Source organism: Daphnia pulicaria, chromosome 1 (genome assembly GCF_021234035.1).
Source record: "Daphnia pulicaria isolate SC F1-1A chromosome 1, SC_F0-13Bv2, whole genome shotgun sequence".
In the NCBI taxonomy this organism is placed as follows: domain Eukaryota; kingdom Metazoa; phylum Arthropoda; class Branchiopoda; order Diplostraca; family Daphniidae; genus Daphnia; species Daphnia pulicaria.
The window spans coordinates 25,360,228-25,378,282 of NC_060913.1; the positions used below are offsets into that span (position 1 = coordinate 25,360,228).

Genomic DNA, 18,055 nt, shown 5'->3' on the forward strand with positions numbered 1-18,055 from the left:
CAAATACCACACCCTTGAGTTGAGCGAAAGTAGACACATTTAAGTGTTTTTGGCCAGTTAAATTATTTGTTACCATGTTGACCATTGATCGTAAAAAGGTTTTTGGAAAGGGAGGTTTCGCAACTGTTTATGAAGGTGTTTGGGGTGAAACTAAAGTGGCCGTCAAACGAATTCTTGTAGGGGATGCTGCAACAACGGAACAAGAAGAGATGGCCCTGAAAATGTTGCATCATACCAACGTCATCAAATTATTTCACGAGCAGGAGGACCAAGACTTTAAGTATTTTAAAAATTAAACAGTTTTCTAATTAGCAATCTTAAAATTTTTCGAAAACAAATTTTATCATAGAATGTTTGTCCTGGAATTGTGTGATGCCTCATTAGATAGACTAGTTCTCAAAGAAAATGACCCGAAAAAATACAGTGGCCCAATGTCACCAGAAACAGAAGTCCTACTTCAGTTGGCTAAAGGACTCGAGTATATTCATCAAAGGGGATTAGTCCATCGCGACATCAAGCCACAGAACGTGCTCATCAGCTTGAATTCTACAACCCGACGAGTGGTAATGAAATGGACCGATTTTGGTTTTAGTAAACTTGTCAACGAAAAAGGTTCTTTCACAATGAGCGGAGTGAAGGGAACATACGATTATTTCGCACCGGAAATATTAAAATTACTAGACGAGGAAAGTTCTACTGATAACGAAGCTCAGAAAAGAGGAACAGCCGAGAGCGATGTATTTGAAGAAGGCCTTTTATTTGGCTACTTTATTTCGGGAGGGGTTCATCCTTTTGGCACTACAAGTCATCAAATTCAAACCAACTTAAGAACTGAACCAGCCAATCTTCCGGAAACGGGAACCGAAGTAGAAACGGGAAAAATTTGTAATAATATAATCACTGCAATGTTAGAAAAAGAACCAAGCATTCGAATTACTTCGTCCGTTGTCGTTAATCAACTCACCGAAATTATCCTGAAGGTAAGGCCAAAAACTTCACGAAAACGTTTTTATTCTTAACTATTATTATGCATTAACAAGTTTTTTTCCTTTCAGAATTCACAGCAGTTGTTCACTTTAATTGCAAAGGGGAACTCAAGCGTGGAAGAAATCGGAAAACTGATTCAAGAAGGTGTGGACCTCAACGTCAAAGACCCAAATGGATTGACACAGCTATTGCGCTTAGTAAAAAACGGAAAGATAAGTGAAAATTTGGTTGAAATAATTAGTCTCCTGATTCAAAACGGAGCCAACGTCAATTCACTTGACAGCAACGGCGAAAATGCTCTCCTGTTCTGGTGCAAAAATCGCAAACAACATGAAAACAAAAGTTTTTTGCCAATCATTAATCTCTTTGTTGAAAAGGGGATCGATGTCAATTGCAAAGACAAAGACGGAGAAAATGCTCTCACCTTATTGTGCGAACATTATGAAAACGAAAATTTAATCAACATTATTCGACTATTCATTCAAAAGGGGATCGATGTCAACTGCAAAGACAAATATGGACGTAATGCTCTCATTTTAGTTTGCGAAAATTATGGAAAAGAAAATTTAATTGACATTATTCGACTTTTGATTGAAATTGGGATCGACATCAATTGCAAAACCGATTGCAGTATTAATGCTCTCACCTTATTGTGCACATCGTATCAAAACGCAAATTTAATCGACATTATTCGACTTTTCATTCAAAATGGGATCGACATCAATTGCAAAACCAAATACGGACGTACTGCTCTCACCATATTGTGCGAAAATTATAAAAACGAAAATTTAATTGACATTACTCGACTCTTGATTGAAAATGGGATCGATATCAATTGCAAACAAGAATACGGACGTAATGCTCTCACTTTATTGTGCTACTCTTACAAAAACGAAAATTTAATTGACGTTATTAAATTTTTTATTGAAAGTGGATTCAAAGTGACTGAAGAAACCCGCACCTGCTTCCAGAGAAATTATAAAGGAAAACATCGCACTCAAGTCTTGCAATTACTTCATGTTTAAACAACATCCAGATTAACCAGCAAACTATAACGAATGGCCGCTAGTTGATTAGAGTAGAAGAAGGTACCGATTAAGTAGATGATTGGATGGAACTTGGATGGACTTGGAAAACAGATAAGACAAAGAAGATAGTACGGATTTATTGCGTAGACGACTGGACAGAATTTAAACAATCGGGTGACGACGGAGCAACAATTTCAAAAGAAGTTTGCGATGCTTTTGACAATTGGGTCAGCTGATATGACAAGTAATTGAAGCCTGCAAGGAAAGTAAGAATCGTGTGAAGAAGAAAAATATCACGGACACTCGGACAGAATTAAGGAGAGAATTGAAGAAACGATAAGGCGGAGCAAAGTAGAGCCAAAAATAGAGAGGAAAAACAGTTTCAGCGGGAAATTGAAAAAGCGGAAGGAAATCTAAGCGAAAAAAAAAGAGAGACTGGGACAACACCAGCAAATCAAATTGGGTGTATTTGGATTTCGTTTTTGGAAACGTTTTGCATCAAACATTCGAGTCCGGCGTCGCCTATTTGGCCAACCCTTTCCCGACGCAACACAAACCTGGAACTATTGAAGATTTTGGCTTAGATTTAGTATTTTAGTTGCGGTTATGTCTCTTCGTGCGTTCAATCCAATTTTTATAATTCTATACTTCATTGAAAATGAAATAAAATCATTCTTGCTCCAACATGATTTCAAATAAATTTTAATATGATCTGCATCAATTTTGCTGGCAGGAATAGTGGTGAAGATAAGTAGAGTAGTATTCAAGCAGTCAAGTATTCAACAGCCTGTAATCAAAGGTTTTCTGCTGTTTATCCTGACGAGAGATATGAACTCTGCTGATCGAACCAGCGGTAAGTTACTTCAAAAACGTATTAAACAATTGCCTAGAGGCAAATCACTCAAATCAAAAGAAAAAAGAAGTAAAGTGAACTATTTTTAATTTCATTGTTCGAACGACAAATGTGCTAATCTTAATCTTGATTCGTTCTGTGAATTGTTTGTGCGGTACTTTTTCTTTATCCACCAACGTTAGCATTTTCCTACTAAAATAACGTTGGGCACTTTCGCCACTACCGAGAATTGTACGGTACCGTATTCTAACCAGACGTAGACACAGACTCTCTTCATGAAGAGAGTCTAAATGAAAATATTTAAAATAAATTGCAAGCTTGAATTATTGAGTGAATTATTTACTAATAAGAAATGTTATAAATAATTAAATCAATTAATTGGTATAAGTTCAAATTTAATCAAATTAAATGTCTTCTAATTCCTAGTTTTTTTTTAAATTGACAGTTGCAGCCAACGCCGAGTTGTTGACGAGTATAGCTAAATTACCCGACTGGATTGAGCTTCTTGCTCCGGCCACCGTGGGAGTGGCCATCGTGAGTCAACTCTTGATCTACGCATCTCGATTGACGAGTGATTTCGCATTCGTCCAGCACACCGATGACAAAGAGCGCTTCAATTTAATCAAAGACCCGGACAGTTTCCGCACAACTTTGTGGCAAATCGCCAAAGAATCGTACGAAGCCTTCGCCAAAGCTCACAACAATATGGAGAACTTTCTGTTGCAGATGGGCCAAGTCCCTGGCTACGCCAAAGATTGCGTAATGTATGCATTGAATGTAAACAGAGAAAATTTGAAGAAAATATTGGGCGAACGCCTGGTCAAGATCAAAGAAGCGGCCGACGATGGAGCCGGGCTGACAAAGCAAGTCTGTGATGCTTTTGATTTATTGGAGCAGCTGATCAATCAAGTCATTGAATCCTCCGCTAACCATGAGTCAAATAGAGAAAGAGATGGTCAACGACGAAGTGACGAAGATGGAAGCCAAAGAAAAAGAGAAACGGCTAGACGAATTACAGCAGGAACTCAAAACATCGAAAGACATTCGCTGTTGGACAGGAACTAGTTATGGAGTTTATGAAAATTCATTCGAACATGACCGGAGCATCAGAAAAGAAGAGCAAATGCAGCAAGAAATCGACCAAATATCGGACGATAGCATTCAACATTTGGACGCCATGCGAGTCGACACGGATAAAACTTTAGAGCAAAATGAAACGCTCCGAACGTTGAAAGAAAGTTTAAATAACCTCGGTCAGTTGCTTGACAAATGGTCGAGCATCCATCGCTTTTTCATCGCTTTCAATTCGAGACGCATCACTCGACCGCCAAACTCTACGTCCGAGTCTCAGACAAGCACATCATGAAGAGCATCAATCTCATGCATTCGATGCTTTAGATTCCTCTCAGCGAGGTCGAGGGAGCTCAAATCAAGTTAATGGCATCATGTGAGGAAGCAACTAAAGGCGTTAAGAACATGTACAACGAGGAGAGAGCGGAGTCAACACGAGGAATAGAAAAGCAAAATTCTAGCACTGGGAAATAGTGAGCTTCTTTCCAGTTTAGTATCGACCTGTCCTCCGGAACTGGCCATCAACCATCCAGACGCGTCCAACATAAAACCTGGAACTCATGTCAACGCAGACGAGTACATTCCCTTCTTTTTTTCGCATTTTTCTAACTCACATTACGTTTCCCATTAATACGATTGTAAACAAAGAAAATACAATAAAGTTTTGCTCTAACCGTGCCTATGGGACAAAGTCAAAAATCAATTTGAATAAAACCCGATTATAGGCAAATTGATTTCTCACGATAAGACTAGGGCCTATTCGTAATTCAGGTGATTGAGAAAACCGACAACGGCCGCCATCTATCAAATTGACGAGCAAGTGCAAGTGTGGCGGCAAATCCTGCTTGGTTAGAATAGAAATAAAAAATGTTCTAGTTGCACTTTGCTTCAAGTGTGGAAAGTTAAACTATTTTTTTACTTCATTATTTACTCCACAGACAAGGTAGTGAGTAAAAAACCGGACCTGATCTGAAATTGTTCGATAAATGAATTACTGAATTAACCCTAACCCTGACTGAGGCAACAAAAAACGACAAAAGAGAAAAGAGAAAACAGTTCCAGTCTCATAGCTCAGGAATCGTACTCCGAACTAGTACGTAACGATTTACAATCAACGCCACCCAAAAATCAGAAAAGAAAAATAGTGAGACATTGTTTCCTACCTTTATGCCTGGGAAATATGGCTAGGCATCCATCCACAAGTGCTTCATCCATTCGCTGAAAAGTTGAATCCACCAGGAGGGGAAAAGGGTGTCCTCGTGAATACAGCCACACCTCACATGGGAGTACACAAGGACAGAGAAGATTTTGAGAAAGAGCTCGAACAACAGAAGTCTTTCCAATCCAAAACGGGATGATGTTTATCTGAAAAAAAAAATAAAAAAATGAGTTTTACATATTTGACAGAAACAACAAGTATTACGAACAAGTTGAAAAGTGAGACATCGTGTAAACCATAATTTTAAATTAAGATAAGAATAAAAGGTTTCCATGTGACACATTGCATTCATGCAAGTAATGCATCAATAGAAATGTCTATCAGGTCACAGATAATAAAAGTTACGAAAATCATTACCCAAGCGATGAGGGCTTGTTGCTGGTGACAGGTCAATAACAGCACAAGCACAACTTGAAATTCCTGTGGATATGATGGCCGGCTCTGGCCTCAAATCTGCAATAAAGAAAAGGTTATGAAGTGATGGTGAACAAACTGTGCTCAGATACTTCAACAAGTGGCTTACGTGACTATTGACTAATGATAAGCAGTCTGAACTAACATTTCAAAAACTTGGATCAGGTTCTATTTTCTCTTCTATCTCTTCATTGTTTTGATCTCTTCTATTTTAAACTCTAACTAAGGTTTTATTTACCTGCTATAAAACAGCACGCTTTGGCCATTAAGCGATTCTAAAAATAGACACGTGATGAGTTAACGCGACCACATTTTTTAAATTTTATTTGTTGTGCAATTTTTCGTGCAGCCACATGCACATTTTCAAATAATTATGATCGTTCCTTTCTTCCTTTGTAAGTTTGTTAAGTGTAGACCTTCGTTGATTTGTCATTTGTCTCGTCTTTTCAAAATTCGTAAGACGACAGTACAGCAGACGACACTACAATTAGTAATACTTAACATATCGATTGAAATCATTAAAAATCGATTCCCCCTAAATTCAAACCGCTCCAAATTCAATTTCACAAGCGCTCCGACAGCCCGCTGATCATCTCACCAAGTATTATTTAGCCACCATTCTTCTATTTGTCTTGAGCCAATTGTTGATTTTGCACATCTCACGTGACGGATTTCAAAATCGACAACATCGACAGAAAATACATCCATAATTAAAGTAAAAAACCAAACAGTTTCCGCTTACAATGCTTTCATTATTATTATTTACAGACATGTACATCGAGGACAGGGCTTTGGCCATACGAGAAATTAAGATTAGCCAAAATCGAATTAAAGTATAAGGGGTATAAGTTTCTGAAAGAAAAGAGAAACTGAAAAAAAAAAACGAGTTTGAATTTCATACTCATGTCGTTTAACGTTGGTCGTCTTGGAGTAAAAATTTTAAGCCATGGTCAGGTATAGGTCAAATCCATGTCCTGAAGGCAGACACACTGCTTTTTAATAGGCTATTGGACATGCAATCTGTCACAAAACTTAGCATATATTTAAAAAAAAAATGGTTATTTCATTTTCACCAAATAGAATCAGACATTTACTTTGGGTGTAGCTGTTGATTCCGACTATGGTCCTGGTGACGGGAGGATGACTGCTGAACCGCCAACGTCATTCTATAAAATCGAGTCACATTCTTGTTTTAGCACGAACAACTCGGTTTGATTGCTGAGAGAGAATCCTTTACTTACTGTGCATGTGAATTTGACACCACTCGTAATACAGATATATGTGTCCGTAACAAATTTACCAAAAAGCGGATTCCCCTTCCATTCAATGTTGGACAAAATAGAAAACTTGGCTTGTTCCAGGTTAAGGGGGATGCTATCTTTGTCTATTGGGGAAACGAGTTGAAAAAACAAGATTCATGTTAAATCATTAAAAAATAACCGACAATGAGTTTCCGATCTTTTGTTACTAGGCTCTCCCCATTTCAAAAGAATCGCATCTTGGTCGACGTACTGGTCGGGGTCTGTACTGGCCGGTGGTAAACAAGCAGGTGCAACACTCCTGGAAAGAACCACGGGAGAGTCTATGACAATGATGGAGATATCATTGGCCTAGTCGACATCAATGAATGGAGGTGAATTTCAAAAATTTCCGTCCTGTTGTAGCAACTTACATAGGAGGCAGAGTTGAATTTCCTGTGAAGAAACATTTTGCTGATCCTCCTCGTCGTCATGACGTCGATTTTGTCAGTCAAAAACATCCCAACCAAGACGGTCACACCAGAAAACTCATACAAAGATATTCTGCAAGTGAACGTGAAAAAGAAGAGAAATACTTTACTTAAACGAATTTTAAAATAATAAGTATGATAATCCTAATACTTCTCCACACACTCGAGCCGCTAATAGTAACTCTTGTAGTCTTGTGTCACTAATCAAAGTTCCGCTGCAAAATAATGAACCATCACTTTTCCTAAGGGCTACCTATAATAATAATTCGTTAGTAATTAAAAGATATTGTTATTCGCGAAGCCCAATAACAATAAACCCTATTCAAATTATATAGTGAAATAAACATACCGTAAAAGGCCAAGCATTCTTTTTGGCTGAGGTTCCGCCATTGATCCTTTCGCTTGCCAATGCCCGTGTAGCAGTCATGGTGGCTGGTCCAGCACCACACACAGGCGCTGTTGTTTGCTTAACGGACAAGAGATCTCCAACAGTAATGAGATTAGGATATTCGTATGAATAGAACCACCCACTGGACTGCTGCTCCTGCTGGTGATACAATTCAAGGTAGGGGTTGAAGGATGGCACCGGAATAAATCCTAGATTGGTAATTTGGCCGTACAGCGTCTTATCTTGATAAGAGCTATCTACCGTCGACTGGATTCAAATAATTTAAATCACATTCAGCCAATGTTAAAAATTAGAAAAAAAAAGGAAAATTATTTTGAATACCATCGATGATGATGGCGTCATTTGTACGGGAGACGCGAGGAAGGTAGGCGAAACTGGACGCCGGGCTGCAGAAGCTCAGCAGAGTCACGATAGCAAAAGAGACGATCATTTTTGAAAAACCCATTTGATCGCTCGACATTCTCTCCTAAATCAGACGTTTCGAATCATTTAATAAATATTATACCACATAAATGAGACAAACAATTTTCTCTCTGCATTTTTTTAATTTTGACATAAGATTTTAATTGGAAATGAATCAGTAGTGCAAATGATTTCAAGCGTTAAATGGTTTCAAGTACCTTGGTTCTTGCAGATGGTGATGTTGCTTCAACTTGGACGACACTTGGGTGATTCACTGTCAAGCTTCCTTTTTATTGCGGGATTGAGTGCGCTCAATCAGCATCGCGGGACCGCACCCTTTTTATGCAAATCTCCATAAACTGCGTTGAATTGAGTCAGCTCCCTTGGAAATAAATGAAACCAAGAAATAAATGAAGAGAAATCTTAAAATTTGTGTCTTGTGTGGTGGAAAATGCATCCGCACACAAAATTGCAAATGTTCAGATATTAAAGGAAAAATTCTTTCCTTTAAAAAAATTGAGTGAGAATAAAATTTAACTCCTTTTGATATGTCGAACCATGCACTAACCACCCAATCAAAATTAAATATTAGCTACCTGTTCAGAGTTCTATCATGTGCAGAATATGAAAATAACAAAATGAACGCATTTCACAGCAGAAACAAACAGAGAGTTCAGGTACTCACATTCAAAAGATCTGCGTTGGCGTTGGTGTGTGTTCCTGAACGTGTCTGATGTTGATAACAGTAATATGTTAAAAACAGATAAGAGAACTTTCGTCACTAGATAAAATTTACAAGTGATGTAGATACTGTTATATATTTCTCGCATCAAATAACCACATCCTTCAGTTGAGCGAAAGTAGACCTTATTGAAGTGTTTTAGGCAAATTAATTCATTTGTTAGCATGTTGACCTTTGATCGCCAAAATGTTTTAGGTGTGGGATTCTCTGGTACTGTTTATCAAGGGGTTTGGGGTGAAACTAAAGTGGCCGTCAAACGAATTTTGATTAAGGATGCTGCAACCAACGAACAAGAAGAGAAGGCCCTCAAAATGTTACATCATGAAAACGTCATCAAATTATTTCACGTGCAGGAGGACCTAGACTTTAAGTATTTAAAAAATCAATCAGTTTTCGAATAACCATTCTTCAAACTTTTCGAAAATAAATTTTTTTTATAGAATTATCACCCTTGAATTGTGTGATGCCTCGTTAGATAGACTGTTTCTCAATGAAAATGAACCCAAAAAATACAGTGGCCCAATGCCACCAGAAATCGAAGTTCTTTTCCAGTTGGCTAAAGGACTCGAGTACATTCATCAAATGGGATTAGTCCATCGCGACATCAAGCCAGAAAACGTGCTGATCCGTTTGAATTCTACAACCCAACGAGTGATGATGAAGTGGGCGGATTTTGGTTTAAGTAAACAAGTCAACGAAAGGGGAACTTTTACCATGACTGGAGTGAGAGGAACAATGGATTTTTTCGCACCGGAAATATTGAAATTACTGGACGAGGACAGTTCTACTGGGAAAGAAGTTCAGAAAAGAGGGACCGTCAAGAGCGATGTATTTGCAGAGGGTCTCGTCTTTGGCTATTTCATTTCAGGAGGGGTTCATCCCTTTGGCACCACAAGTCATCAAATTCAAAACAATTTAAGAACAAATGAACCTGCCAATCTTCCCAGTAAGTCGAGTGGAAGCGTATTTAAAAAAATTTTCGGTACAGAAACAACCAACATTCATAATACAATCACAAGAATGCTAGAAAAAGACCCAAAAAATCGACTTTCTTCGTCTGATGTCGTTAATCGACTCACCGAAATTATCCTGAAGGTATAAGGCAAACGTATTCTTAATTTTAATAATGCAATAAATAGATTTGTTCTTTTTAGAATTCACAGCAGTTATTCACTTTAATTGCAAAGGGGAACCCAAGTGTGGAAGAAATCGAAAAACTGATACAAGAAGGTGCGGATGTCAATGCCAAGGATGAAAAAGGATTGACACCGCTATTACGCTTAGCACAAAGCGAAAAGATAAGTGAAAATTTGATAGAAATATTTAGTCTCTTGATCAAACTCGGAGCCAACGTCAATTCACTTGACAGCAACGGCGAAAATGTTCTCTTTTTGTGGTGCAAAAATCGCGAACAACATCAAAACAAAAGTTTTTTGGCAATCATCAATCTCTTCGTTGAAAATGGAATTGATATCAATTGCAAAAACATATACGGAAATAATGCTCTTACTATATTGTGCATATTTTATAAAAACGATAATTTAATTGACATTACTCAACTTTTCATTGAAAATGGAATCGATGTCAATTGCAAAGCAATATACGGAGATAATGTTCTCACTACATTGTGCCAATTTTACAAAAACGAAAATTTAATTGACGTTATAACATTATTAATCAAAAGTGGATTCAAAGTGACTGAAAAAACGCGTGACTACTTCCAGCAAAATTATAAAGAAACAAATCGCACTCAAGTCTTGCAATTACTTCATGTTTAAACAACATTCAGATTAACCAGCAAACTATAACGAATGGCCGCCAGTTGATTTAAGTAGAAGAAGGTATCGATTACGTAGCAAATTGGATGGAACTTACTTGATGTCGAGTCCCGTGTCAACCTGCACCCCGGAATCAGCCAACCATTCAGACGCGCCCAGCACAAAACCTGGAACTCCTGTCGCACGCAGACGAGAATTAATTTTTCTTAATTTCCTTCTTTTTTTCGATTTCGCATTGCGTTTCCCATTTATATGATTCTCAACAAAGAAAATAAAATCAAAGTTCTGCTCTAACCGTGCCTATGAGACAAAGTCAATTTGAATAAAACCTGATTAAAGGTAAATTGATTTCTCACTATAACACTGATTCGTAATTCAGGTCATTTAGGAAACCGACAACGGCTGCCATCTATCGAATTTACGAGAAAGTACCGGTGTGGCGGGAAGTTCGTCTATTGGTTAGAAAATGTTCTAGTTGCACTTTGCTTAAGTGTGGAAAGTTTAATAATTTTTGGATTTAATTGTCTACTCACAGAGGCACAGACAAAGTTGTGAGTACAAAACCGAAATATGTAGTTGTTCTACCAATGAGTTTTTTAATAATCCCTAAACCAAACGACAACAAAAACGGCCAAAACAGCGAGAGAAAACAGTTCCAGTCTCATAGCTCAGGAATAATCGTACTCTGTACTGTTACGATTTAAAATCAGCCCCATCCAAAAGTCAGAAAGGAAAAATAAAGAGACATTGTTTCCTACCTTTAGGCCTGGGAAATACGGTATTTCCCAAGCATCCACATCCACAAGTACTCGATCCATCTGCTGAAGAGTTGAATCCACCAGGAGGGAAAAAGGGTGTCCTCGTGAATACACCCACACCTCACATGGGTGTACACGAGGACATTTTAAGAAAGGGGAAGAACTCGAACGACATCAGAAGATTCTCGAATCCGAAATGGGGTGCTGTTTATTTAAACAAAAACAAAAATTTAGTTACGAAAAATATTGTCATAAACAATATGTATTAAGAACAAGTAGAAAATGAGACAGCGGGTAAACCATAACTTTTAATTAAGATAAGAATAAAAGGTTTCCATGTGACACATTGCATTCATGCAAGTAATGCATCAATAGAAATGTTTAGCAGCCTAGCAGGTCACAGGTAATAAAAGTTACGAAAATCATACCCAAGCGATGAGGGCTTGTTGCTGGTGACAGGTCAATATACCAGCACAAGCACAACTTGAATCTACTGTGGATATTATGGCTGGCTCTGGCCTCAAATCTGCAAAAAAGAAATGGTTATGAAGTGATGGTGAACAAACTGTGCTCATATGCATCAACAAGTGGCTTACGTGACTATTGACTAATGAAAAGCAGTCTTAACTAACATTTCAAAAACTTGGATCAGGTTCTATTTTCTCTTCTATCTCTTCATTGTTTTGATCTCTTCTATTTTAAACTCAGAATATGGTTTTATTTATCTGCTATACAACAGCACGCTTTGGCCATTAAGCGATTCTAAAAATAGACACGTGATGACTTAACGCGACCACATTTTTAAAATTTTCTTTGTTGTGCAATTTTTCGTGCAGCCACATGCACATTTTCAAATAAAAATGATCGTTCCTTTCTTCCTTTGTAAAGTGTAGACCTTCGTTGTTCGTCTCGTCTTTTCAAAATTCGTAAGACGACAGTACAGCAGACGACACTACAATTAGTGATACTTGACTTAACATATCGATTGAAATCATTAAAAATCGATTCCCCCTTAAATTCAAACCGCTCCAAATTCAATTTCACAAGCGCTCCGACAGCCCGCTGATCATCTCACCAAGTTTTATTTAGCCACCATTCTTCTATTTGTCTTGAGCCAATTGTTGATTTAGCACATCTCACGTGACGGATTTCAAAACTGACAACAACGACGGCAAAGACATCCATTTTTAAAGTAAAAAAACCGAACAGTTTCCGTACAACTATTGTGCAAATAGTAAACAACGCTTACAATGCTTTCATTATTATTATTTACAGACGTGTACATCGAGGACAGGGCTTTGGCCATACGAGAAATTAAGACTAGCCGAAATCAAATGAAAGTATAAGTTTCTAAAAGAATAGAGAAACTGAAAAAACGAGTTTGAATTTCATACTCATGTCGTTCAACGTTGGTCGTCTTGGAGTAAAAATTTTAAGTCATGGTCAGGTATTGGTCAATCCATGTCCTAAACGCCGACACACTGGTTTTTAGGCCATCGGATATGTAATCTGTCACAAAACTTAGTATATATTTAAAAAAAAAGGGTTAGTTTATTTTCACCAAATAAAACAGATATTTACCCTTGGTGTAGCTGTTGATTCCGACTATGGTCAAGGCCCCTGGTAACGGGAGGATGACTGCTGGACCGCAAACGTCATTCTACGAAATCGAACCCCATTTTTGCTTTAGCACGAAGCCACGAACAACTCGGTTTGATTGCTGAGAGAGAATCCTTTACTTACTGTGCATGTGAATTTGACACCACTCGTAATACAGATATATGTGTCCGTAACAAATTTACCAAAAAGCGGATTCCCCTTGCATTCAATGTTGGACGAAATCGAAAACTTGGCTTGTTCCAGGTTAAGGGGGATGCTATCTTTGTCTATTGGGGAAACGAGTTGAAAAAAGAAGATTCATGTTAAATCATTAAAAAATAACCGACAATAAGTTTCTGATCTTTTGTTACTAGGCTCTCCCCATCCCAAAAGAATAGCATCTTGATCAACATACTGGTCGGGGTCTGTACTGGCCGCCGGTGGCAAACAAGCAGGTGCAACAGTCCTGAAAAGAACCACGGGCGCTTCCATTACAAAATGATGGCGATATCATTGGCCTAGTCCAAGTCGAAAACAAAAAATGAATGGAGGTGAATTTCAAAAATGTCCGTCCTGTTGTAGCAACTTACATAGGTGGCAGAGTTGAATTTGCTGTGAAGAAACATTTTGCTTATCCTCCTCGTCGTCATGACGACGGTTTTGTCAGTCAAAAACATCCCAACCAATACGGTCACACCAGAAAACTCAACCAAAGATATTCTGCAAGTGAACGTGTAAAAGAAGAGAAATACTTTACTTAAACGAATTTTCAATTAATAAGTATGACAATCCTAATACTTCTCCACACACTGAGCCGCCAATAGTAACTCTTTTGTCGCTAATCAAAGTTCCGCTGCAAAATAATGAACCATCACTTTTCCTAAGGGCTACCTATAATAATTCGTTTAAGTAATTAAAAGATATTGTCATTCCAATAACAAACCCTATTCAAATTATATAGTGAAATAAACATACCATGAAAGGCCAAGCATTCTTTTTGACTGAGGTTCCCCTAATGATCCTTTCGCTTGCCAATGCCCGTGTAGCAGTCATGGTGGCAGGTCCAGCACCGCACACAGGCGCTGTTGTTTGCTTAACGGACAAGAGATCTCCAACAGCCAGAATATTAGAGTATTCGTATGAATAGGACCATCCACTGGGCAGCTGCTCCTGCTGGTGATACATTACAGGGTATAGGGTATTGAAGGATGGCACCGGAATAAATCCTAGATTGGTAATTTGGCCGTAGAGCGTCTTATCTTGATAAGAATATCTATACTGTCAACTGGATTCAATTAATTTAAATCACATTCAGCCAATGTTAAAAATTAGAAAAAAAAAGGAAAATCATTTGGAATACCATCGATGATGATGGCGTCATGTGTACGGGAGACGCGATCACGCGAGGAAGGAAGGCGAAACTGGACGCCGGGCTGCAGAAGCTCAGCAGAGTCACGATCGCAAAAGAGACGATCATTTTTGAAAAACCCATTTGATCGCTCGACATTCTCTCCTAAATCAGACGTTTCGAAACATTTAATAAATATTACCACGTAAATTGGACAAACAATTTTCTCTTAGCATTTTTTTAAATTTTGACATGATATTTTAATTGGAAATGAATCAGTAGTGCAAATGATTTCAAGCGTTAAATGGTTTCAAGTACCTTGGTTCTTGCAGATGGCGATATGGTGCTTCAACTTGGACGACACTTGGGTGATTCCCTGTCAAGCTGGGCTTCCTTTTTATTGCGGGATAGAGTGCGCTCAAGAAGCATCGCGGGACCGCACCCTTATTATGCAAATCTCCATAAACTGCGTTGAATTGAGTCAGCTCCCTTGGAAATAAATGAAACCAAGAAAAAAATGCCAAGAAATCTTAAAACTAGTGTCTTGTGTGGTGGCAAATGCATCCGCACACAGAATTGCAATTGACCAGCAATTAAACAAAAATTATTTTCTTTAAAAAATAAAAATTCAGTAAAAATAAAACTTCTCCTTTTGATATGTCGCACTACTAACCGCCAAATCAAAATTAAAAGCTACTTGTTATCATGTGCAGACTATGAAAATAACGAAATGAAAGAATGCATTTCACAGAAGAAACAAACAGAGAATTCAAGCACTCACATTTAAAAGATCTGCGTTGACGTCGGTGTGTGTTCCTGAACGTGTCTGATGTTGATAACAGTAATATGTTAAAAAACAGATAAAAGAACTTTTATCAGTAGATTAAATTTACAAGTGATGTAGATGCTGTTATATTTCTCGCATCAAATAACCACACCCTTCAGTTGAGCGAAAGTAGACCTGTATTGAAGTGTTTGTGGCAAATTAATTCATTTGTTAGCATGTTGACCATTGATCGTAATAAGGTAATAAGGTGCACGATCGTGCAAAGATTTTAGGAAAAGGTAATATACGGTTATTGTTTATGAAGACGTATGGGGAGGAATTCAAGTAGCAGTCAAACGAATTCCTACAGACCGCAAAAAATAGAATCAGCTGCTTACTGAGACAAAATAAAATTTAAATTATATCTCATCATCAAGAATGATGACGGAATGGCTGAATGAAGGTACCGAGTAAATGGATTTCAAAATAGTCAAATATAATAAAGGGGGCTACAAAACAACCTATGTATCCCATTGCTACGTGCTTATCAAGTTTATTTAAAAAAAAAAAACAGATAAAAGAAATTTTATCACTAGATTTCATGTAACAGCGCTGTAGATACTGTTATATATTTCTCGCATCAAATACCACACCCTTGAGTTGAGCGAAAGCAGACCTTTATTCAAGTGTTTTTTGCAAGTTAATTTGTTAGCATGCTGACCTTGGATCGTAATAAGGTTTTAGGGGTAGGAGGTTGTGCCACTGTTTTCGAAGGTACTTTGGATGGAGTGAAAGTTGCAGTCAAACGAATTCCTTTAGAAAAAGCCGCCAGTAATGAACAAGAAGTCAATGCTCTTAAAATGTTGGATCACACCAACGTCATCAAATTATTTCACGTGCAGGAGGACCAAGACTTCAAGTATTTAAAAAATCAAACAGTTTTCGAATTAGCATTCTTAAAACTTTTCGAAATTAAATTTTATCATAGAAAGATCGCCCTTGAACTGTGTGATGCCTCTTTGGAAAAACTATTTCTCAAAGAAAATGACCCGAAAAAATACCACGGCCCAATGCCACCAGAAACAGAAGTTCTTCTCCAGTTGGCTAAAGGACTCGAGTACATTCATCAAAGGGGATTAGTCCATCGCGACATTAAGCCGCAGAACGTGCTCATCAAATCGGATTCTACAACCCAACAAGTGGTGGTGAAGTGGGCAGATTTTGGATTTAGTAAACGTGTCAACGAAAGGGGAACTTTCACCATGAGCGGAGTGAAGGGAACATACGATTATTTCGCACCGGAAATATTGAAATTACTCGACGACGAGAGTTCTGCTGAAAACCAAGTTCAGAAAAGAGGGACCGTCAAGAGCGATGTATTTACAGAAGGCCTCGTCTTTGGCTACTTCATTTCGGGAGGGGTTCATCCATTTGGCACCACAAGTCATCAAATTCAAATGAACTTACGAACAAATGAACCAGTCAATCTTCCCAGTAAGTTGAGCGAAAAACCAATAATTGTGAATATCAATAGAATTTCTGTCAAACGTAAATTTCTGTTTTCGTACAGAAACGGGGAAATTTTGTAACATAATCACAGAAATGTTGGAAAAAGACCCAAAAAATCGAATTACTTCGTTAAATGTCGTTAATCGACTCACATTCATCCTGAAGGTAATAAGACAGAAAACTGAACAAAAAATTTTTCTTAGCTATTATTATGCATTGACCAGTTGTTGTTTTTTTCTTTTATAATTCACAACAGATGTTTACATTACTAGCGGAAGAGAATCCAATCGTTGAAGAAATCGAAAAACTGATGCAAGAAGGTGCGGATATCAATGCCAAAGATGAAAAAGGATTGACACCGCTGTTACGCTTAGCAAAAAGCGAAAAGATAAGTGATAATTTAGTAGAAATAATAAGACTCTTGATTCAAAACGGAGCCAACGTCAATTCACGTGACAGCAACGGCGAAAATGCTCTCCTGCTGTGGTGCGAAAATTGTAAACAATATCAAAACAAAAGATTTTTGGCAATCATCAATCTCTTCGTTGCAAATGGGATCGATATCAACCACAAAAATGAATACGGAGATAATGCTCTCATTTTATTGTGCACATGGTATAAAAACGAAAATTTAATTGACATTATTCGACTTTTTATTAAAAATGGGATCGATATCAATTGCAAAGAAAAATACGGAGATAATGCTCTCACTATATTGTGCATGTTTGATAAAAACAAAAATTTAATTGAAATTATTCGACTTTTCATTGAAAATCGGATCGATATCAATTGCAGAACCAATTACGGAGATAATGCTCTTACCTTATTGTGCAAATATTATAAAAACGATAATCTAATTGACATTATTCGACTTTTGATTAAAAATAGGATCGATATCAACCACAAAAATGAATACGGAGATAATGCTCTCACTACATTGTGCCAATTTTACAAAAACGAAAATTTAATTGAAATTATTCGACTTTTCATTGAAAATCGGATCGATATCAATTGCAGAACCAATTACGGAGATAATGCTCTCACTGAATTGTGCTACTCTTACAAAAAGGAAAACTTAATTGACATCATTCGAATTTTAATCGAAAAGGGAATCGACATCAATTGCAAAAACGAAGACGGAGATAATGCTCTCACTACATTGAGCAAAAATTATAAAAACGAAAATTTAATTGATGTTATAACATTATTAATCAAAAGTGGATTCAAAGTGACTGAAGAAAAACGTGACTTCTTAAAGAGAAATTATAAAGGAAAAAATCGCACTCAAGTCTTGCAATTACTTCATGTTTAAACAACGTCCAGATGAACCAGCAAATTATAACGAATGACCGCCAGTTGATTTAAGTAGAAGAAGGTATCGATTACGTAGCGGATTGGATGGAACTTACTTGAAAACAGAAGAAAGGACGAAAAAAGAAGATA

The 18,055-nt window shown here is 37.5% G+C and overlaps 3 protein-coding genes and 1 long non-coding RNA gene across 4 annotated transcripts in view; 2 read left to right on the top strand and 2 right to left on the bottom strand.

The window, feature by feature from the left end:
• The window catches only part of LOC124318103, a 38,565-nt gene that overhangs the window by 13,649 nt on the left and 6,861 nt on the right, over positions 1 to 18,055 (bottom strand). Inside the window, exons 2-3 of the mRNA XM_046782810.1 lie at positions 11,819 to 11,916; positions 5,103 to 5,304 (exon numbers count right to left, since the gene is read on the bottom strand). Coding sequence (XP_046638766.1) covers positions 5,103 to 5,304; positions 11,819 to 11,916 — 300 coding nt within the window. The remainder of the gene's footprint in view (positions 1 to 5,102; positions 5,305 to 11,818; positions 11,917 to 18,055) is intronic.
• LOC124319658 lies at positions 6,317 to 10,889 on the bottom strand. The gene is made up of 10 exons (XR_006913361.1): positions 10,730 to 10,889; positions 8,331 to 8,494; positions 8,032 to 8,176; positions 7,651 to 7,956; positions 7,453 to 7,554; positions 7,245 to 7,374; positions 7,041 to 7,182; positions 6,814 to 6,956; positions 6,667 to 6,738; positions 6,317 to 6,603 (listed from the first exon to the last, which is right to left on the bottom strand). It is a non-coding gene; the product is annotated as an uncharacterized LOC124319658 (long non-coding RNA).
• LOC124315670 (putative ankyrin repeat protein RF_0381) lies at positions 9,302 to 10,733 on the top strand. The gene is made up of 2 exons (XM_046781486.1): positions 9,302 to 9,949; positions 10,009 to 10,733. The coding sequence occupies exons 1-2, from the start codon at positions 9,377 to 9,379 to the stop codon at positions 10,630 to 10,632; spliced, it is 1,197 nt and encodes a 398-aa protein (XP_046637442.1). The 5' UTR covers positions 9,302 to 9,376; the 3' UTR covers positions 10,633 to 10,733.
• LOC124314928 (probable serine/threonine-protein kinase irlC) lies at positions 15,185 to 17,977 on the top strand. The gene is made up of 4 exons (XM_046780322.1): positions 15,185 to 16,022; positions 16,092 to 16,597; positions 16,674 to 16,777; positions 16,869 to 17,977. The coding sequence occupies exons 1-4, from the start codon at positions 15,817 to 15,819 to the stop codon at positions 17,922 to 17,924; spliced, it is 1,872 nt and encodes a 623-aa protein (XP_046636278.1). The 5' UTR covers positions 15,185 to 15,816; the 3' UTR covers positions 17,925 to 17,977.

Coding starts and splice junctions, on each gene's coding strand:
- LOC124315670 (XM_046781486.1), top strand. CDS start 9,377: ATGCCACCAGAAATCGAAGTTCTTTTCCAGTTGGCTAAAGGACTCGAG. Junction 9,950..10,008: donor TCACCGAAATTATCCTGAAG/GTATAAGGCAAA, acceptor TGTTCTTTTTAG/AATTCACAGCAGTTATTCAC.
- LOC124314928 (XM_046780322.1), top strand. CDS start 15,817: ATGCTGACCTTGGATCGTAATAAGGTTTTAGGGGTAGGAGGTTGTGCC. Junction 16,023..16,091: donor CAGGAGGACCAAGACTTCAA/GTATTTAAAAAA, acceptor ATTTTATCATAG/AAAGATCGCCCTTGAACTGT. Junction 16,778..16,868: donor GACTCACATTCATCCTGAAG/GTAATAAGACAG, acceptor AATTCACAACAG/ATGTTTACATTACTAGCGGA.